The sequence below is a fragment of the Neopelma chrysocephalum genome, unplaced genomic scaffold, assembly GCF_003984885.1.
Source record: "Neopelma chrysocephalum unplaced genomic scaffold, ASM398488v2 Primary Assembly neopelma1_93, whole genome shotgun sequence".
Lineage (NCBI taxonomy): Eukaryota > Metazoa > Chordata > Aves > Passeriformes > Pipridae > Neopelma > Neopelma chrysocephalum.
The window spans coordinates 66,272-85,731 of NW_020897755.1; the positions used below are offsets into that span (position 1 = coordinate 66,272).

Below are 19,460 nucleotides of genomic sequence, written 5' to 3' on the forward strand. Positions count from 1 at the left end.
TCTCCCACTGACCATTCCCTGTTCTCCCACTGACCATTCCCTGTTCTTCCAGTGACCATTCCCTGTTCTCCCCACTGACCATTCCCTGTTCTCCCTGTGACCGTTCCCCGTTCTCCCGCTGACCATTCCCCGTTCTCCCGCTGACTATTCCCTGTTCTTCCAGTGACCATTCCCTGTTCTCCTGCTGACCATTCCCTGTTCTCCCGCTGACCATTCCCTGTTCTCCTGCTGACCATTCCCTGTTCTCCCACTGACTATTCCCTGTTCTTCCAGTGACCGTTCCCTGTTCTCCCAGTGACTGTTCCCTGTTCTCCTCAGTAACCATTCCCTGTTCTCTCACTGACTGTTCCCTGTTCTCCCCACTGACCGTTCCCTGTTCTCCCTGTGACCATTCCCTGTTCTCCCTGTGACCATTCCCTGTTCTCCCAGTGACTGTTCCCTGTTCTCCCAGCAGCACAGCGACTCAGACTCGGAGCCGGAGTTCTCCTCCCTGTCTCCCTCCATCCCCAGCGCCATCCCTGTGACAGGAGAGTCCTTCTGCAACTGTGAGAGCCAGAGTGAGGCCCCGTTCTGCTCCAGCCTGCACGCCCTGCACCGCGTCCGCGACTGCCGCTGCGGGGAGGAGGACGAGTGTAAGGGCTGCCTGTGCCCACTGTGCTCCCTCGGGGGGCAGGGGCTGCACCCCAGCATGGCTCCTGTCCCTGTCCCACAGTGCTGCTCCTTTGTTTACATCCCCAGGCCATGGAGGAGGATTACAGCCTGTGCCTGCTGTCGTGTTCCCAGGGCTCAGAGCTGAACCTGTTAAAGGCGTCAGAGTTTCACCTCTGGGGACCTGCTTTCCGATCCGGCTTAGGCCACCAGTGAAACAGGCCCCGGTGCTTAGGGCTCTCCTGATCCTGGAATGCTGGCGGGATGCCCGGCACGGCGTGCTTGGAGCACAGGGTGGACTTGGGCTGGCTGAGAGAGCCATGGCATGGCAGAGCCACCCCCTGTGCCCACGGGGAGTGAAGGGAGAAGGGAGGCTCTGCTGGGTCTGCTGAGCCAGAATGGGGACTGGAGGATGCTGACAGTTTGGGAGCACTGAACCATCCCTGGTGGGACACTGTTCAGGCCTCAAACAACTCACAGCTTAAGATTTACCCTCTTAAACAATAAATTACAAATGAAAACCCCAAAAAGCCTTCAAAACAATGTCCCACTCTGCTTTGGCTTGGGAATCACTCCCTGAGGATCTTTACCCATCCCTGTGCTCTCTGTGATCCTCAACAGATTTCGACTGGGTGTGGGATGACCTGAACAAGTCGACAGCCACCCTGCTGACATGTGACAACCGCAAGGTGAACTTCCACATGGAGTACAGCTGTGGCACCGCCGCCATCCGCGGCAACAAGGAGCTGGCGGACGGGCAGCACTTCTGGGAGATCAAGATGACCTCCCCAGTGTATGGCACTGACATGGTACGTGGGGCTGGGGGGTGAGGGGCTGGATGTGCCCTGGCTGTGTGTGCTGGGACCCAGAAACCCCCCGTGCCCTGGGCTGATCCCACAGCGTGGGCAGCAGGAGAAGAGGGGATTCTGCCCCTCTGCCCCCTCAGGTGAGACCCCACCTGCAGAGTTGCCTCCAGATATGGGGTCCCCAGTACAGGAAAGACACAGACTTGTTGGAGCGAGTCCAGAGGAGCTCACGGAGATGCTCCAAGGGCTGGAGCCCCTCTGCTCTGCAGCCAGGCTGGGAGAGCTGGGGGGGTTCACCTGGAGAAGAGAAGGCTCCAGGGAGACCTGAGAGCCCCTTTCAGTGCCTAAAGGGGCTCCAGGAGAGCTGGAGAGGGACTTGGGACAAGGGATGGAGGCACAGGACAAGGGGTAATGGCTTCCCACTGCCAGAGGGCAGGGATAGATGGGATACTGGGAAGGAATTCTTCCCTGTGAGGGTGGGGAGGCAGTGGCACCAGGTTGCCCAGAGAAGCTGTGGCTGCCCCATCCCTGGAAGGGTCCAAGGCCAGGCTGGACGGAGCTTGGATTCACCTGGGACAGTGGAAGGTGTCCCTGCCCATGGCAGGGGGTGGAACGAGATGGGTTTGAAGGTCCCTTCCAACCCAAACCAGTCTGGGATTCTGTGAACAGGATGTTGACCTTCTCCAGCTGTTCACATGGGCCTCCTCACTTAGGAAAGGAAATGGGAGCTGGGAGCCTTTAGCTCCATCCTGAAACCTATGACTTGGCTTCACCGAACCCTCTGGGTGTTTTGGGCTGAACCAAGAAGAGGAGGGGAGAGCCAGAAGTGGAGTCTTGATTGTATTTTGTTCCTTGAAAAGACATTAAGCCTGCATTCTTCTTCCTGGCCTTGCTCCCAGATGGTGGGAATTGGGACGTCGGATGTGAATCTGGACAAGTACCGCCACACGTTCTGCAGCCTTCTGGGCAAGGACGAGGACAGCTGGGGACTGTCCTACACAGGTAACATGGACAGGCAGCAGTGGCACAAGAGGTTCCTTAGGAGGTTGAGGCCAAAGAGGCACCAGAGATGTGAGTCCCTTTGTTAAGGGCACCCAGAGTGACTCCTGGTAGCTCTTGGAACATCAGTCCTGGTCATGTTTTGCAGAGCCCTTAGACCCAGTGTGGGACCCTCCAGGGCACCTGGGTGCCACTGTCCCATCACCAGTTTGGGGTTGTGCTCTGGAGTTGCAAAACCTCAACTTTCCCCTTTCCATTGGCCACACTGGGATGGGATGGATGTTTCAGACTGAGTTCCTGTACCAGCAGGAACTCAGAGCACTGGAGTTGGGGTGAATTCATGGAGCACAGGTTTTCCACAGAATGCCATTCTTTTTGTGTGTTTTAAGGTCTGCTGCATCACAAGGGAGACAAAACAAACTTCTCTTCAAGGTTTGGCCAGGGCTCCATTATTGGGGTGCATTTGGACACGTGGCACGGGACGCTCACGTTCTTCAAGAACCGCAAGTGCATTGGTAAGAGCAGTGGCTCAGGCAGAGGGGTGGAGTGGGGGAACTCCAAGTCAGAAAACACTGGCAAAGCAGAAGACTAAGATGTGAAGTGAGTGGGAGGAAGGTTACATTCGCTGTTTAATAGGTTGGGATTTTGGAAGGCTTTTTCCAATGGGTTCAGGGTAGGTGGGAGGAGCGAGATGCCCTTGTGTAAACTCACGGGTGCTGTGCCCTGGCAGGGGTTGCAGCCACGAAGCTGCAGAACAAGAAGTTTTACCCCATGGTTTGCTCGACGGCAGCCAAGAGCAGCATGAAGGTGATCCGGTCCTGTGCCAGCTGCACATCCCTGCAGTACCTGTGCTGCTTCCGCCTGCGCCAGCTCCTGCCCGACTACGTGGACACGCTGGACGTGCTGCCCCTGCCCCCGGGACTCAAGCAGGTGCTGCACAACAAACTGGGGTGGGTCCTGAGCATGAACTATAGCACGTCGAAGCCTTCGTCCTCCTCCTCCTCAGGGAGTGACTCGGACAGCTCCTGCTCGGATGCTGAGGCCTGTCAGAGGAAGAGGTGCAGGAGGACATAATGTCTCTGGGGGTGGGGGTTTGTTCCCCCTCTGAGCCTGATGCACCTCTTCCTTCACGGGGACATCCATTGCTACTTGTTGGCAAAGATTTCCCTTACGCTGTGGAAATCTTTGGCCTCGACATCCATCACAGGCATTGAGAAGAGCTCTTGGCTCCAAGAGGTGCCAGCTCTGACACAGGAAAACAACGGTCAAATATCTGAGCTTCATCTCCTGACGTGCTAGTGAAGCCAGCGCCTCTTCCTGAAGGATCCTTCTTCTCCCTGTTGGCACAGAGAAGATTTAACAAGTTGGACTCGATGACAGGAGTTGGACTCGATGATCCTTGTGGCTCCCTTCCAGCTCAGGATATTCTGTGATGATTAAGGCAGACTCACAGTTTTAAAGTGTACTGGATTCCAGTCAAGTAATGGCCCTGACTCCTCAAGGCACAGTCAGGGCCAGCCCTCTCCTCCTCCCTGTGTGTAGTTTGGTCTCTGCCATGAACTCGTCCCTCTCCAGGGCCCGACGGAGCAGCCCCAGTGCAGGGAAAGGGCCCCAGAGGTGCCGCTGTGTGAGCGGGGACAGGGCTGGGCTGGGGGTTCCTCCAGCCCCCGTGACTTTAATTGCTTTGCATGTTGGTTCCTGCTGCTTCTCCTCTGTCCAAAACTCTGTTAAACTGTAACAATAAAAGTAGAAACTGTCTGTGGATCCTCTCAGGGCTCTGGAAGGCAGGAGCCTGCAGGTGCTTGGCAAAAAATAGCCAGGCCAGCCCAGCCAACAGCTGGAGGAAGGTTTTGGGTGCACCAGTTGTGTGTCAGAACTGGAGGAGGTGAAGGCAGTGATGCCCTTGTCTCTGCCCTGTGCAGGGCTCCAGTGCTTCCCCCTGAACCAGCAGCATGGCTGGGATGATCCCCAGTGGAGCCAGACCGATGCCCGTGGCTGAGCACTGGAAGGGAGGCTGCAGGGTTTATAGTGCCAGGACACGCTGGGACAGACCCCCCAAATCCTCATCCCAGAGCCCGGGACTCGGAGCAGCCCCTGCCCAGCCTTCTTGGTCGTGCTGAGGGAAATGCTGGATTAGGGCCTGGACAAGTGACTGGTTCTGTAGTGCCACTGCCAGGGAACAGGCTCTGTGCTCCTTCAGGAATGGTGCCAGTGCCAGGCCAGTCCCTGTGGGACTTGTGGGCAGCCTGGGGGGCTTTTCCCCAGCCTGTGAGCCCTCCTCTGGTGGGGCAGCACCTTTGCTTAGGATTCAGGGCTGAGCTGGTGCTGTCAGCCTTGCAAAGGGAAAGTGGGACAGGACTGAAATATGGATGGGAAATGGCTTTAACCAGTTCTCTCCATGGGTTTCCTCCCAGCAAGTTCCAGCCACTGCCTTTTCCTCTGCTCCCATTACAGACACCCGTAGGGTCAGGTACCCTATGGTACCATGTGCACTTATTCCCCATTGAGCCTCCCACTTCCATGCCCTTCCTTCCCACATCCCAAGTCCTGAAGTGCAGACAGCTCTCCCTTCTCTGGGAACACGCTTTGAATGAGAAGCTGACTCCAGTTGGTCAGGCTCTGTCCATCCCTCTGGATCAGAGCTCCAGCCAAGCCAAACTGCTGAGCTGCTCTTCCCCAGGACCTACTTCAAGCATCAGCAGATGGAGGCAGAGAAGTCCCTGGCAAGGAGGAACCTGGTTTGGAGGGGCCTTCCCATTTCTGTGGATCCAGCTGCCACTGCTCTGAGCCAGCAAGGCTTTGGGAGGAAGTTTAGGGGTTCTGTGTCGCTGGGGAAGGCCCCAGGGAGCAATCCCAAACCTCAGCAGGCACTGGGGGGGGCCCTGACCCCCACTGTCCTGGCTGCAGCTATTTCTGAATAAAAAACAGTGTTTGCTTTGGGAAAAGAGAATCCCATCCTAACCCACCACTTCCGACCTTATCTGGCATTTCCTTTTGTTGGGAATTCAGTTATCACACTCCCCTCCCCTGCCCTGAGCTCTGTCACCCCAAGGATGGGGTTTCTCTGTCCAGATGGTTCTGACAGTTGGTGAATGTTTCCCAAAGTAACTCAAACAGGACCCACCTGCCCATGGCAGCCACAAGCAGGATCTACAGTAACAGGTCCAGTCCCCACAAAGAGCCAGAGCAGGACATGAAAAGTCAAGACGTTGCCAAAAACACAAGGCTTGTTGACCAACTCACCTAAAATTGGCTGTGAGACAAACCCACATCCAGCCCCTGTTCCAACTGTTCCTCAGCTCTCATAGGAGACCCAGTTTTCAGCCAGCAGAATAGAAAGCTGGGGCAGCTGAAAGAGGAAATGAGAGCCAAGAGGGTGAAGAAAACATCTGTAACAAGGCATTTATTGATGTGCAAGTGTCTGTTCTGAAAGAGAATCAGCTGCTTCCCCTGGCTGGGCTCCCAGCTGCAGCTCAGGCACTGCTGAGCATGGGCAGGTAAAACAAGGAGTGACCAACATGGCCCACAGTCCCCTGTGGGGTCCAGGACAGGTCCAGGACAAGGTTGGGTTGTCGGATGCCAGGAGGAGGTAGATGTGGTAGCATAAGTCTGGTCTTTCCCCTGGTGTCTCATGTCACAGGGATGTCACTCAGCAGAAGTTTTTCACCTTCTGTGCTGCATTCTCCACAGGCTTTTGAGCATACAAGAGAAGGAAGCAGCACAAATGTTCTAGGAGACTCCAACCTTCCCTGCAGGGCTCAATCCCACAGTTACAGCGAGGATCCATGACTCAGCCTTCATCCAAACATACCAGAATGGGGGATAAAGCTCGGAAGAAACAAGCTCTGTCACTTGGAAAAGACCTCACACACACTCAGTTCTGTGCTACCCCTCCAGAGAGAGCTGGAAAGCCACCTCATAGAGTCCCAGAATGGTTTGGGTTGGAGGGACCATAAAGCTCATCTTGTTCCACCCCCTGCCATGGGCAGGGACACCTTCCACTAGCCCAGGTTGCTCCAAGCCCTATCCAACCTGGCCTTGGACACTTCCAGGGATCCAGGGGCAGCCACAGCTTCTCTGGGCAACCTGTGCCAGGGCCTCCCCACCCTCACAGGGAACAATTTCTTCCCAATATCCCATCTATCCCTGCCCTCTGGCAGCAGGAAGGCATTAAACCCATCTTCTTCTGAAGAGGCTGTGCTTGGGACAGAGATCAAAGCTCCAGGGGAAGGAAAAGGAGAGTATTTGATCACATGAGACAAAAAAACACATTCTGTCACGGTTCCTCATCTAATGGATGATTAATGTTCACAAAAACAAGCACTGGTAAAAACATCTTTTCACCCATTGGCTGAGCTGCCAGAAGGGTCAGATGGCATCCCAGTCTAACCCTGCTCCCCACACAGCTCACTGTGCCACTCTAACTCAGGAACCAGCAGAAAGCTGAAGGAGTGGGGAGAGGGAGAACTCAGGGAGCTAAATCAGCTCCCTGAAGGATCAGACAGCAGAAGAGCAAGGCAAGTGTGGGGTACAGAGCCAAGAGAGCTTGGGTGTCCTGTGGAAATGCTGCACAGTAGGGGTGACACGTTCTCTGCCTGAGGGGGATGGAGCAGCAGCCACCTGAGACACCACCCAGCTGACATCAAACAGATCGTGTTGGACGAGGCAGTGGATGCACCCAACCCACCCTGGCTGGGGTGGGCAACCAGAGGTATCAACAGGGGAACAGGCAAAGATGCTTCTACTGGGTCCTGAGAGGTGAGACCAGGGCAGGGAGAGGCCTGGGAGGGCCAACAGGGGGGTGAGCAGCTACTGTTGAAACCAGCGGCTCTGGTTTAATCACACCCAGAGACAAGCCTTGCCTCTGGAGAACTGGTTCCACCCTCAGGGCTTATTTGCTCCATCAACAAACACCTTGAAGTGAGGAAGGCCATGGCAGCCCCCTCTGCCTTTGTCCTCCAAGCTTTAACACAGATGGGTTTGAGGGCTCACCTGTAAGAGGGGCTTGGGAAGGGATTGCTTCCATTGGAGCTGCTGCTGCAGGGCTGGCTCTGTCCAACTGCTGGAATTGTCTCTTCCGCACTTGCCAGAGTCCTGTGCTGTCCTTCTCCACCTGCATCCCCTGGCCCAGGCCCTGGAAAGGCTGAAAGGAAAATCCTGCAACTCCAGCTGGAGTGAGGCCTGAGGGCAGTGTGTTCACAGAGCAGAGCCCAACAGACTCTGCAGCCTTCCCTGGCATTAAGCTGTGGGCTTCTAAAATCTCTTTCTGCCAAAGCCTAACACTTTTCCCCCCTCAGTTTTCTTTCCTTCCCCAGAAATCTCCAGAAACTGGGTGAAAAGATCTTCATAAGGCTTTTTCCCTCCTTTCCTAGTGCTGAGCCACCACTGAGCATTCACCATGAAAGCAGATTTTCATCAGCAGAGACTCAAAATGATCTTGAGACATATGTGGGCTGGGCCCTTGCACTGATGGAAGTTCCTGTAACTTCCACTGAGGCTTCCCAAAGCTCTGGGCTTGGCATGTGATGAGTCCAGCACAACTCACTTGTACAGGTGTTTTGTTACTGCCTTTGTCAGGCCAAATTCCTGCTGTGTCTAGGGACAAAAATTCAGTGTCACCCCATGGCTGCAGCACCTGGAGGAGAAGTGACAGGAAGGAGAAGCAAGAGGTGAAACACGTAACATGCCAAGCAAGAGGCCAAGGACAGGCTCAGGTGAGCCAGGACAGCCCGAGGCCCTCACCCTCCTCCCCCCTGGGCCAGCAGCACTGGTGTCAGCCCTGGCCACCACAGGCACCTGGGGAGAGCAGCAGGGCAGTGCTGGAGTCACCAGCCCTGGGAGTGCTCAAAAAACGAGTGGATGTGGCACTTGGGGACATGTTTAGTTGACAGGGTGATCAAAAGTTGGACGTGATGATCTCGGAGGTATTTTCCAACCTTAATGATTCCTGAATGAGCACAGGGGCGGGACACAGCCCTGGGCGGGCCGGGCTGCCCGGCGGGGAGGGGGCTGGGCTGCCCGGAGCAGCAGCTCTATTTACTCAGCCGCAGCAAAGCCGCTCATCCTTCTTAGCTCCCCTAAGCCCCAAGTCTAACCCCCTTTGGAGCACACTCCGGCAGGGCAGGAATTTAGTGCAAGGGATATCAAGCCGGGGCTTAGGTGGTGTTTGACCTAATTTATGAGTGCTGTGACATCACAAGGAGCAGTGCTGGGGGCACAAAGGACACAGAGTCTGCAAGGCAGAGACCTGAGCAAGAACTGAGAACCCCTTTCACAGCTGGGCAGTGGGTGCTGGGCTGGGGGAGGGCAGGCTGGGTCTGAGCCCCTCTGAACAGGGACTTAAGAACAGGAGGCTCCAAATGGTGCCTCGAGTTTGAAGTCCCTCAATCCCATTGCCAGCCAAGGTGAAGGAGGATGCAAGTGGATGCAACTTGATCCAAGCCATGGCAGGGGGTGGGATGAGATGGTCTTTAAGGGCCTTTCCAACCAGATCCTTCTGTGATTCTATGAAATATTCCAGACAGGACAAACCAAGCTGCTGTAGCTGCATCTATGCAGGGGATTTTGGATCTGATCACACCATTAGCACAGAGGAGATTCCTCTGCTGTGCATGTTCCAGGACAGGAAGCACTCAGCCACTGGGAACAGCACAACAATGACACATTCAGGGGACAAGAAAAGGGCTCCAGGCCCTGAACATCTCAGAGGGCACTGAACAGCAGCCCTGCTCCCCTCCTGGCTCACCTTTGTCCCCAGAGCATCAGCACTGATCTCCTCACTGGCACTGCCTTTTCCAGCCTGGCATTGTCTAGTCTTGGACTGAGAATTTCTCAGGGAAGAAGCACAGGCTCAAATAAAACATTGTAGGGACTGCACAGAAGTGAAAACTAACGCAAATCTCTGCTCCAAAATGCAAGTGTTTCACAGGCTGTGTACTCTGAATGTTTCTTTCAAACAAATCTTTTAGGGACTCTGAGAATGTAAAAGCCAAATGCAAGGAAGGGCCTGGCCAGTTCCCTCTGGGGCAGCAGCACCTGTCCCAGGGTTAGATGTGCCTGGACATCTCCTGCTGTACTCAGACAGCTTCCCCCTGCAGGTCCTCTCCTTTCCAACCACCCCTCTGTGTCACAGCTCTGTTTCAGGATGGAGCAATGGCAGCTTTGAATGAATCCTCTTGTCTGTCCCATGTTCACTTGGCCAACTGACTCTGCTGTAGAGCTCTTTGTGTAGGTCTGGCTCTGAGACCTGGGTCACCTCAGTCAGGGAAAAGGTGCTTAAGGAAATCTGGCTTTACCAACACCTCCTTATCCTACAGAAGATGAAATAATTTCCAACAGGATCAGGGATCCAGAAGGAAAGCAGACAGCAGGTCTGCACCTGTGCAGAGCCCAAGCTGTAAGAGGCACCAACACTCCAGGCTATGTCAATGCTATGGTGGTGAAAGACTAGGGCTGAACTGAAAGGTAAAAATCCTCCCCAAACAAGCAAAAAGGTGCAAAAAGAGCCTGAGAAGAAAGGCAGTGATAACTGCAGAAGTTGCTAAGTACAGTGAAAAGACACAAAAGGCCTTTGTCTGCACTGCACAGAGGTAGGTGACCATGTTATCTGCACCTACATGATCTGGAGTCTCTTATATAACCACAGTATCTGCAATGTTTTATCCAGCAAGAGCAAAAATAGAGTTGTGCCTCCGCCTGGAATCCCTGCAGCGGGGGCAGGCACAGGAACAGCCCCCTCAGCCTCCCCTGCCAGGGAACCAAACTGAACTGGGAGGTTATTTGGGACCAGAAGGGACCACCTGCCCTTTCAGGTTCCCAGGGAGGGCTTTAGGAAGCAATCACTGGGCTTTCCAAACGAGGCAGCAAATCTGTCCACCCTTCCCCACATGTTGCCTGTGGCAGCATTCCATGCACACATCTGGGCTGGGAATGCTGAGAACCCAAGTGAGACCTCTGTATGAAGGACTTGTGGTCTCATTCTTGATTACTGCAGGTTCCTGAGCTCAGCCTAAAGGCACATCTGCCTAAAATTGTGCCTAATAATACTTTGGAATAATCTGTGTGGGAATCAGGCCCAGCTCCACTCCCCAAACTGGTCACCAGTAATCAGCGTTTCTGGGGTTCCTAAGCCTGGCCTAGAGAGGGAGCTCAAAGCTTTCTCCCCACAGCACATCATTGCCAAAGAGGATGAGAAGGACTCACCAGAGTGGACAGTGTTTGGCATGTTTGTCCTCCAGGTTCTGCTGCAGGGAACTGCCTGATGCTCAAAAGAATATTTACAGTCCAAGGAAATTAAAACCTTCACCCAAATGTCTGAGCTGGGATCTTTAAAGACATCTGTGGAGAAGGACAGAACAATCCTGGTGTGAGAAAAAGAGGTATTTCATCAGCATTAATAAACCACAAAAATAAACCAAGGGTGAAATGAGGGATTCTGCCAGTCTGGGGAGTCTGGCTGCCTCCAGGGCACGTGTGTTGGCTGGGCTGTGAACTGAGTTATTGACAGCTCTGCAGGCACCTTGAAAACTGTCCCGGAATAAATCTTACTAAATGTACAGAAACATCTGTGAAATAGCTGTGAAAGAAGCCAGAGATCGGCCACCAGGCTGAAGGAGTCGCTGGGCAGTGGGGTTTCACCAGCCCTGACACAGCTCCCTCCATGCTCACTTCAGCCCCATTCCCACCATCCCTGTGCCGGCCTGGACACACATGGATGTCACCAGGACCCCATGGAAAACATGCTCTTCATTAGTGGCTCTGTGAGTAGCCATCCACTGGGCACCTTCCTCGCAGCAATCTGCAACCTTTGCAAAGCACGTGGGGGCTGTTTCCTTTCACAGGCACCCGCTCCAGGCGGGATTTGTTTGAGATTTTCCAACAAAATAGCCCAGCTGTCACGAAGAACACGAGGGAGGGCTGACGACGTGCTACTTGTCCACCTTAAAAACATCAACGCCTTGTTTTAGGAGGGCGCGTTGGCAGCGGGACTGTCCGGCCCAGCCCCCGGGCGGGATGGACCTCGGGGTGCCGAGGGCTGGGTAAAGGCAGAGCGCTCCTCCGCGCTCCTTGCGCTCCCTCTGCCGGCACCGAGCTCCCAGAAAGAGCCGGGAAAGCCTCTGGAACCGCCCCCACCTCCCGAGCTGTATCCACGACTCCGCAGCAAATTCCACAACCGAGCTGTCCTGGAGCAGACGGGGGCAACCTTCCTGAGGCAAAGCCATGTTATGGATCCACAGGATACAACCTCTGATTATTTTATGGGTGCAAATGTGGGAATGCTTGACTCAAAGCCGTGCTGGGTAAAGCAGCGGGATCCCTGCAGCCCGGAGAACCGAGAGAACCCAGCCATGACCTGACCAGGGGAGAAGGAGGAGCAGGGGAGAGGAGCAGACTGGAAGCAGGTTTGGAAGCAGATCCAGCCTCCGTGAGGCACCTGGAGAAGGTATTTCAGGTGCAGGTATTTCCAGAGGCTGATCCCGGAGCTGAACGAAGGGATGAATTCCTGACAGGAGGTAATGGAGCCTTGGACTGGGGGTTTTCGTGTGTCTTTATAACGACCCCTGAGCATGAGAGCACATTGACAGCTGGGATCTTGCACCCAAAGCTAAAGCAGCACCCCGTGCTCTGTACAGCCGAGCTCCCCGAGCCCTGCGGGGCCGCAGCTCTGCCCTTCTGCTCCTGCCGCACGGGCTCAGGGCTCCTCCCCAGGGCTGCCAGCCCGGCCTGGCCGAAATGGAGGGGCTGGGCCCCCGTGGTGCTCAGGGAGCGCAGCTGTTGCCCTATAACTGTAACCACGACGGGTCAGCAGCCACGACTGGACAGCAACGACAGAGACGGAGAAGGCAAAACAGCCCCATAAACAGCCGGGGGGCTGCGCGGCCCCCGGGCCAGCGGCGCAGGGGAGCTCAGAGGCGGCAGCCAGGAGGGCCCGGGTGGGACACCTCGCACAGGTGCAGCCGGGTCCCCCGGTCCCCGCGGCCTCCATCGGCCGCTCCGGTTCCCCGGGACCCCCCGGGCTCCCCCGGCCCCGCGGGGCTCGGGCGGCCCAGGCCCCGCCCGTTGCCATGGGAACGGCCCGTGCCCGGTGTCGCCGTGTCTCGGCCCCGCCGCTCCGCGTCCCCGGCGCGATGGTTCCGCGGGGGGCGGCGACGGCGCGAGGGGAGCGCGGCCCCTTTAAGAGCGGCGCCGCCATGATCTGCCTGGTGCTGGGGCTCTTCGCCGGCCTCTTCCACAGCGGTGCGGGACGGGCGGCACCGGGACCCCCGACCCTGTGCCCCTGTCGGCTGGGACCCCCCCCGACCCCGCGGGCTCGGGATCCCCTCTGCCCGCTTGCCTTAGGGCCCGGGACCTTCCTTGTCCTCTGCCCCCGCGGCTCAGGGACCGGGACCCCCACCCCTGCCCCTGTGCTTCCGCACCCGCGGGCCAGGGACCTCCTGCCCATGTCCTACAGCGTCCGAAATCCCAGGGCCCGCCCTGTGCCCCTTTGTCCCTGGGACCCCCCTCCTGACCCTGCGTCCCCCGCGCCCGAGGACCCTTTCCTTTCCCCCCCGGGGTCCTGGGACACTCCCTGCCCTTGTCCCCCCGCACCCGAGACCTCAGGACCTCCCCTTGTCCCCGTGCCCGGGGCCTGGCTCCCCCTGCCCACGTGCCCCAGCATTGGGATCCTGGGACTCCCTGAGATCCTGGGACCTCCCTGTGCCCCCCTGGCTGCAGGCCCGGGGGGTCTCCTTCTCCCCCTCACCGCTGTGCCCTGTCCCCGCAGCCCTCGGCGGGGTCAATGAACGCACCTTCGTGGCCATCAAACCCGACGGGGTCCAGCGGCACCTGGTGGGGGAGATCATCCGGCGCTTCGAGAGGAAGGGGCTGCAGCTTGTGGGGATGAAGCTGTTGCAGGTGAGTGGCCGGGCCTGCCCGGGGGTCCCTGGAGCCAAGGAGCCCCCCCAGGCCCCGGCTGTGCTGGTGGCTGCAGGGGTTCTGCTGTCACCCGGCTTGCACAGCACCAGCACCGAACCCTACCAGGGCAGAGGGGTGTTGGCACTAAAGGTGCCTGAACTGCCTCAACGAGGGTGATCCCGGCTGTGGGGAGCACGGCTGTCCCTGGCTGTGTCTGTGCTCCAGGACTGGCGCTGAGCTGGCACGTGGAAACTTCTCTCTGTGTTAGGCTGCTGCTGGTTCCCTCCTGGAATTGAGCATCTGTGCAGGAGCTGGATTGTAACACACAGCATCCAGGTGTCCCTGCATCCCTCAGGTAGCTAAGCTAAGCTCTGTGCTCTCTGCAGGCCTCAGAGGAGCTGCTGAGGGAGCACTACGTGGCCCTGCGGGACCGGCCCTTCTACGGCCGCCTGGTGAAGTACATGAGCTCCGGGCCAGTGGTGGCCATGGTGAGTGTGGCCACGTCCTCTGCACCAGGGGACAGGGAGGAAGGACAAGGTTTGAGCAGCACTGGCTGTTGGCATGATGGAAACAAGGTGGCTTCTTTCCTCAGAGGGTCTCTTGAAGCTGTACTGACCTGTAGGGATGTTTTCTGTGGTAAATTAAATTGTAGCATCACTGACTGGTTTGGGTTGGAAGGGACCTTAAAGCCCATCTCATTCCATCCCCTGCCATGGGCAGGGACACCTTCTACTATCCCAAGTTTCTCCAAGGCCTGTCCAGCCTGGCCTTCAGCACTTCTAGGGATGTGGAGAAATCCACAGACAATTCTGATTATTTTCCAAAATCAGCTTTTGAAGGCTATTTGGAGAGAGCCTTTCCTGTCTCTCACCCAGATGGATCAGAGGGATTCAGAGGACAGATGTGATGTGCTGGGGCACTGTGGGGGCTGATCCTGGTTCTGTTCTCCTGTAGGTGTGGCAGGGCCTGGACGTGGTGAGGACGGTTCGCACGATGATCGGGGAGACAAACCCGGCCGAGTCCAGGCCTGGCACCATCCGAGGGGACTTCTGTGTCGAAGTCAGCAAGTGAGAGCTTTGGCTTTTTCTTCTTCCCTCAGTGTTTCAGGGCATCTTGTCCAGACACTCATGTGCCAGGCCTGCCTGAGCCATGTGAGCCTGCACGCCCAAGCAGAGCTGTTCCCTTCTGTGCTCACAGCAGAGCTGAGCTCTGCCTCCCAGGCTTGGCTTTGGCAAGAGGAGTAGCCTGGGTTTGTGTGCTTCCCTCTTCCTGAGGCCTCTGATGAAAGCAGATGGGGTTTGCCTGTGTTTTCCTCTGGGAATCAGGCTGTGAAGAGGAAGGGAGGAGCCCTCTCAGCCTTTTCCTGGGAGTAGGTGAAGGTCTATGAGTGGTGACCTTGGGTGGCCACAGCCTGGCTTGTGGTAGACACGGCTCACATTGAACCCTGCTGGCTGAGGTTTCTGTCCCTGGGTGTCCAATACCAAACTGCCTTTGACAGAAGGGAGGGGGGAAGTCTGGAGGCACAGCTGGAATTACTCACATAAAACCAAGCAAACCACTTGCAGCTCCTCCTGGAGCAAACAAATGGCTCCTCATCATAGGAGGAAGGAGTTCTGGGAATGGGCAGTTCCTGCACATCCATGTCCCACGCCCTGAGCTGGAAGAAGGGAGGGTGTGTGGTAGGAAAGAATATTTTGGGATGGGACTGGCTCCATTGCTTTAATAAATTGGTCAAGGGAAAATTTTCCAGCATCCTCTTCTACCTTCCTGTGCTGAGTGCCAGCTGATCCCTGTCTCCTCCCCCCAGGAATGTGATCCATGGCAGTGACTCAGTGGAGAGTGCCCAGCAGGAGATCTCCCTGTGGTTCCGCCCGGAGGAGCTCATGTGCTGGGAGGACACGGCCCAGCACTGGATCTACGAGTGAGGGAAGGACACCTTCCTGAGGGGACACAGGACATTTCCATCCATTTCATGGCTGTGGATCCTGCTATGGGATTCCTGTTCTGCCTGTGGGGTCCTGGGAGCTGGGCTGTGTCTGGAACAATGTGCTTCAGCTCCTGCCAAGAGTAACTGTTTCTTTTTTTCTCTCTGCTCTAGTAAGTAGCATTGTTGCTCTGTTTGCTGCAGTATCTTAAATCCCAAGTAGCTCAAGCTGATTTATTGAAGTATGTCCTGGACTCTGGGCCCGTCCCTGAGTGTTCCCAGCCCTGCCTGGTGCAGGAGAATGTGTGTTCCTTGCTGCTGGGAGAGGTGCTGGTCACGACAAGGTGATGGGATTGATAGAATTTACCTGCATTTCTAGAAGGCTTTTCACCAAAGGCTTTTAAAGAACTAGGCTGCTGTGGAGGAAAATTCTCCCTTGGGGTAAGAGTGCATTCCAAAACAAGGAATGAAGGATGGAACAATCCCTCTCCCTTGGTGGGAGGTTCATGTGTTGGGGTTGCACAACCCCACCCGGCTTCAGACACCATCAGTGAGTCCATGGAAAGAAGTTTCTCCAAAGGCTGTTAAACGCACAGTTTCTCTGGCTCCAGTTCCTGGACTGGGAGCAGGGAAGCAGCTTCTCCAGCTGTGCTCTGGTTCTCTGGGGCTGCACAGCCCTGGCCTGACCCCGCACCCTCGGTCCCACGCTGCCCCTGCCTGGGGACTGACACAGGCTGGTGAAGCTGCAGCACTGGGGCAGCCAAGGAATAGAAGGGGGAGAGTGAGGCAGGGAAGGATTTGTGGATTTGGGACTCAGGAAGGACTAGGATTATTTAGTCCTCTCTTGTGACAGTGCAGGCTGTGGAGTCCTGGCACTGAGCTCTGGGAGATCCTGAGTTGTTCTTTGTTTGATGGTGGAGCTTCCCTGCTGGGAGGGGATCTGGAGACCCAGTTTGTAATGGGCTGGACACCCCCTGTGAGCTCTCAGTGGGGCCACCCAGCTCCTCAGAGCTGTGCTGGGTCTGGAGTGTAAGGACAGGGACAGTGACATGGCATCCTGCCATGGAACAGGGACACAGTTAAACTCAGGGAACGAGATCCCCTGGGGCTTTCCTGTGTGTAGGGTTTTACCTGTGCCTTAACAGCCTGTCCCGCTCTGGCTCCCGAGCTCTGGAGCTTCTGGGGGATGAGGGCAGCTCTCTGGGGGCAGGGAGAACTCACTCCACTCCCACTCTGGGCTAGGGGTCTCCCTCCAGTGGGGCCTCCCTTCCCTTCCCTCAGCTGCCCAACTGCCTCAGCCTGGCTCCTCCTGCCTTGGCCTTCTCCAGGAGCCTGCTTACAGCTCTAAATACCTGACAGATCCCATTTGTTCCTGGAACTCCTCCATTTGGCTGAGCCCAGAGTCTGGCTGCAGGAGACACTGGCAAAGTAAAGACTGAGGTGTGAAGAGAGCAGGAGGAATATTTCATTTGTTATTTAATAGATGTATTGAAAAAAGCTGTTGGCTCCAAGAATTGCCAGTTCTGTGACACAGGTAAACTGTGGCCAAATCCCTGAGCATCATCTCTTGCCATTGCCTTTTCCCAAGGGATCCCTCTTCTGTTGGCACAGATGAGATTTAAGGTGCCCTCCCAGTTTCAAAGCACACTGGATTCCAGTCAAGTAACGGCCCTGACTCCTCAAGGCACAGTCAGGGCCAGCCCTCTCCTCCTCCCTGTGTGTAGTTTGGTCTCTGCCATGAACTCGTCCCTCTCCAGGGCCCGACGGAGCAGCCCCAGTGCAGGGAAAGGGCCCCAGAGGCGCCGCTGTGTGAGCGGGGACAGGGCTGGGCTGGGGGTTCCTCCAGCCCCCGTGACTTTAATTGCTTTGCATGTTGGTTCCTGCTGCTTCTCCTCTGTCCAAAACTCTGTTAAACTGTAACAATAAAAGTAGAAACTGTCTGTGGATCCTCTCAGGGCTCTTGAAGGCAGGAGCCTGCAGGTGCTTGGCAAAAATAGCCAGGCCAGCCCAGCCAACAGCTGGAGGAAGGTTTTGGGTGCACCAGTTGTGTGTCAGAGCTGGAGGAGGTGAAGGCAGTGATCCCCTTGTCTCTGCCCTGTGCAGGGCTCCGGTGCTTCCCCCTGAACCAGCAGCATGGCTGGGATGATCCCCAGTGGAGCCAGACCGATGCTGCAGCACCGTGTGCTCGTGGCAGCAGAGCCAGAGGGCTCTGTGCTCCTGCAGGACTCAGGGAATCACAGAATAGTTGGGGTTGGAAGGGACCTCTGGAGATCACCCAGTCCAACCCCCTGCCAAGGCAGGGTCACCTGGAGCAAGTGACACAGGAACATGTCCAGGTGGGTTTGGAATGTCCACAGAGAGGGAGACTCCAACCCTCCCTGGGCAGCTGTTCCAGAGCTCTGCCACCTGCATGGAAAGAAGTTCTGCCTCATGTTGAGATGGAATTTCTTGTGGTTTAGTTTCTGGCTGTTGCTCTTCATCCTGTCGCTGGGCACCATCAAAAAAGTCGTGTACTGGATGCCAACCCCCTGCCAGTCCCTGCAGCTCCTGTGATCAGCCCCTGGCTTCTGCTCCTGGGGCTTTGCCCTGGATTTTGAGCAGTGTGTTTGCTGAGGATTTGGGCCTGAGCTGGTGCCATCAGCTAAGCAATACAGGGTATTGGAAAGTGGAAGAGGGCCGAAATTATGGGATGGGAAATGGCTTTTAACCTGTTCTCTCCATGGTTTCCTCCCAGCACTGTTAGTGGATTGATAGAACACAAAGCTCCAGCTGCAGTGTGGAGCAGGACAATCCTCTCCCTCGACCACCTGAACCCCAGGATACACTTGGCCCTTTTGGCTGCCACTGCTGACTCTGATTCAACTGACCCAAACCCCCAGGTCTGTTTGCTGGGCTGCTCTCCACCCTCTCATCCCCCAAACTGTGCGTGTGACCTGTCCCAGGTGTGGAACCCAGCACTTGCTCCTGTTAAACACCACATGGGGGGTGACTGCCCAGGTCTCTGTAAGGGCTCTCTACCCTGAGGGACCCCACAGCTCCTCCCAGTTTAGTATTGTTGTCAAACCTACTTAATGTACATTAAATTCCTGCATCTGGATGATTTATAAAACACTCAGTGGCAGCAGTCCTGAAACTGAGCCCTGGGGAGCCCCACTGGTGACTGTCCCGATGTGACCCCATTACCCTTTGAGCTCAGCAAGCTGCTCACCCGGTGCAAGGGGCACTTGTGGAGCTGTGGGGGCCAGTTTATCCAGGAGACTGGGAGAAATGGTATCAAAAGCTTTACTAAAACCCCAAACCACCACATCTACTGTCTGCCCTCGATGGCTTTGACACAAAGCTGGAGGAAGTGCCCAGGAAGTTCCACCTGGACATGAGGAAGAACTTCTTTGCTGATCAGTGACCAAGCACTGAACAGGCTCCCCAGGGAGGGGGTGAAGTGCTTCTCACTGGGGATATTCCAGAACCTCCTGGACACAATCCAGTGCCATGTGCTGTGGGATGACCCTACTGGAGCAGGGAGTTGGGACCAGATGACCCACACTGGCTGTGACTGATGACTGCCTTGTCTTTCAAGTGTTTTTCAGTAACTCCCTGAATAACCATCTCCATAATTTTACCAGGCACTGAAGGGAGACTGACAGGCTTGGAGGTTCCAGGGTCTTCCTTCTTTCCTGCTTGAAACCTGGGACATTTGGCAGCTTCCAGTCAACAGAGATCTCTCCAGACTCCCCAAACCACTGCAAAATACCAGAGCAGTCCCACGATGGCATCAGCAGCTCCATCAGTACCCTGGGATGGATCCCATCGTGTCCCAGCACACCCAGCTGGAGCAGCCAGTCCCAAACTGGTTCAGGGTCCGCCGGGAGTTTGTCATCCCGCAGTCGGGGTCTTCCAGCAGAGCACTCCGGGGATCCCAGCGCCTCCAGCCTTGTCCACAACATCCCCTCTTTGGATGTATTGTATAACTGTTTCCCCTTATAGTTACACATTCCCTAAGTTGTATTTCCTCCTACGGAATAAACCTGAGCTTGTTTAAGTGCGCCTGGGACATGAGGGGCTCTGAGGACGAACGCGGCTTCCTAGAGGCTTCACGCCAACGACTTCTATTGGGCTGCACCGAGCGCTGCTCGGCGAGTGACGGGGACGCGGGCAGCGGCTCCGAGAGCCCTGAACAGCCGCTGCTGCCG

At 56.1% G+C, this 19,460-nt stretch overlaps 2 protein-coding genes and 1 long non-coding RNA gene across 5 annotated transcripts in view; 2 read left to right on the forward strand and 1 right to left on the reverse strand.

Annotated features, from left to right (window-relative positions):
- The window catches only part of SPSB3 (splA/ryanodine receptor domain and SOCS box containing 3), an 8,528-nt gene extending 4,313 nt beyond the window's left edge, over positions 1-4,215 (forward strand). For 2 of the 3 annotated variants that reach the window (XM_027693662.1, XM_027693664.1), the window contains exons 3-7: positions 452-632; positions 1,270-1,457; positions 2,354-2,456; positions 2,843-2,968; positions 3,184-4,215. In XM_027693662.1, the coding sequence (XP_027549463.1) occupies positions 452-632; positions 1,270-1,457; positions 2,354-2,456; positions 2,843-2,968; positions 3,184-3,527 (942 nt within the window). In that variant the 3' untranslated portion in view covers positions 3,528-4,215. The remainder of the gene's footprint in view (positions 1-451; positions 633-1,269; positions 1,458-2,353; positions 2,457-2,842; positions 2,969-3,183) is intronic. The other variant, XM_027693663.1, reaches the window with a different exon arrangement.
- Positions 4,216-5,702: 1,487 nt separating this feature from the next.
- On the reverse strand, positions 5,703-12,436 carry LOC113972501. The gene is made up of 3 exons (XR_003535923.1): positions 10,656-12,436; positions 7,446-7,596; positions 5,703-5,802 (listed from the first exon to the last, which is right to left on the reverse strand). It is a non-coding gene; the product is annotated as an uncharacterized LOC113972501 (long non-coding RNA).
- A 121-nt stretch (positions 12,437-12,557) lies between these two features.
- On the forward strand, positions 12,558-17,214 carry NME3 (NME/NM23 nucleoside diphosphate kinase 3). The gene is made up of 5 exons (XM_027693672.1): positions 12,558-12,689; positions 13,216-13,346; positions 13,733-13,834; positions 14,301-14,413; positions 15,154-17,214. The coding sequence occupies exons 1-5, from the start codon at positions 12,581-12,583 to the stop codon at positions 15,269-15,271; spliced, it is 573 nt and encodes a 190-aa protein (XP_027549473.1). The 5' UTR covers positions 12,558-12,580; the 3' UTR covers positions 15,272-17,214.
- The last annotated feature ends 2,246 nt before the right edge of the window (positions 17,215-19,460 follow it).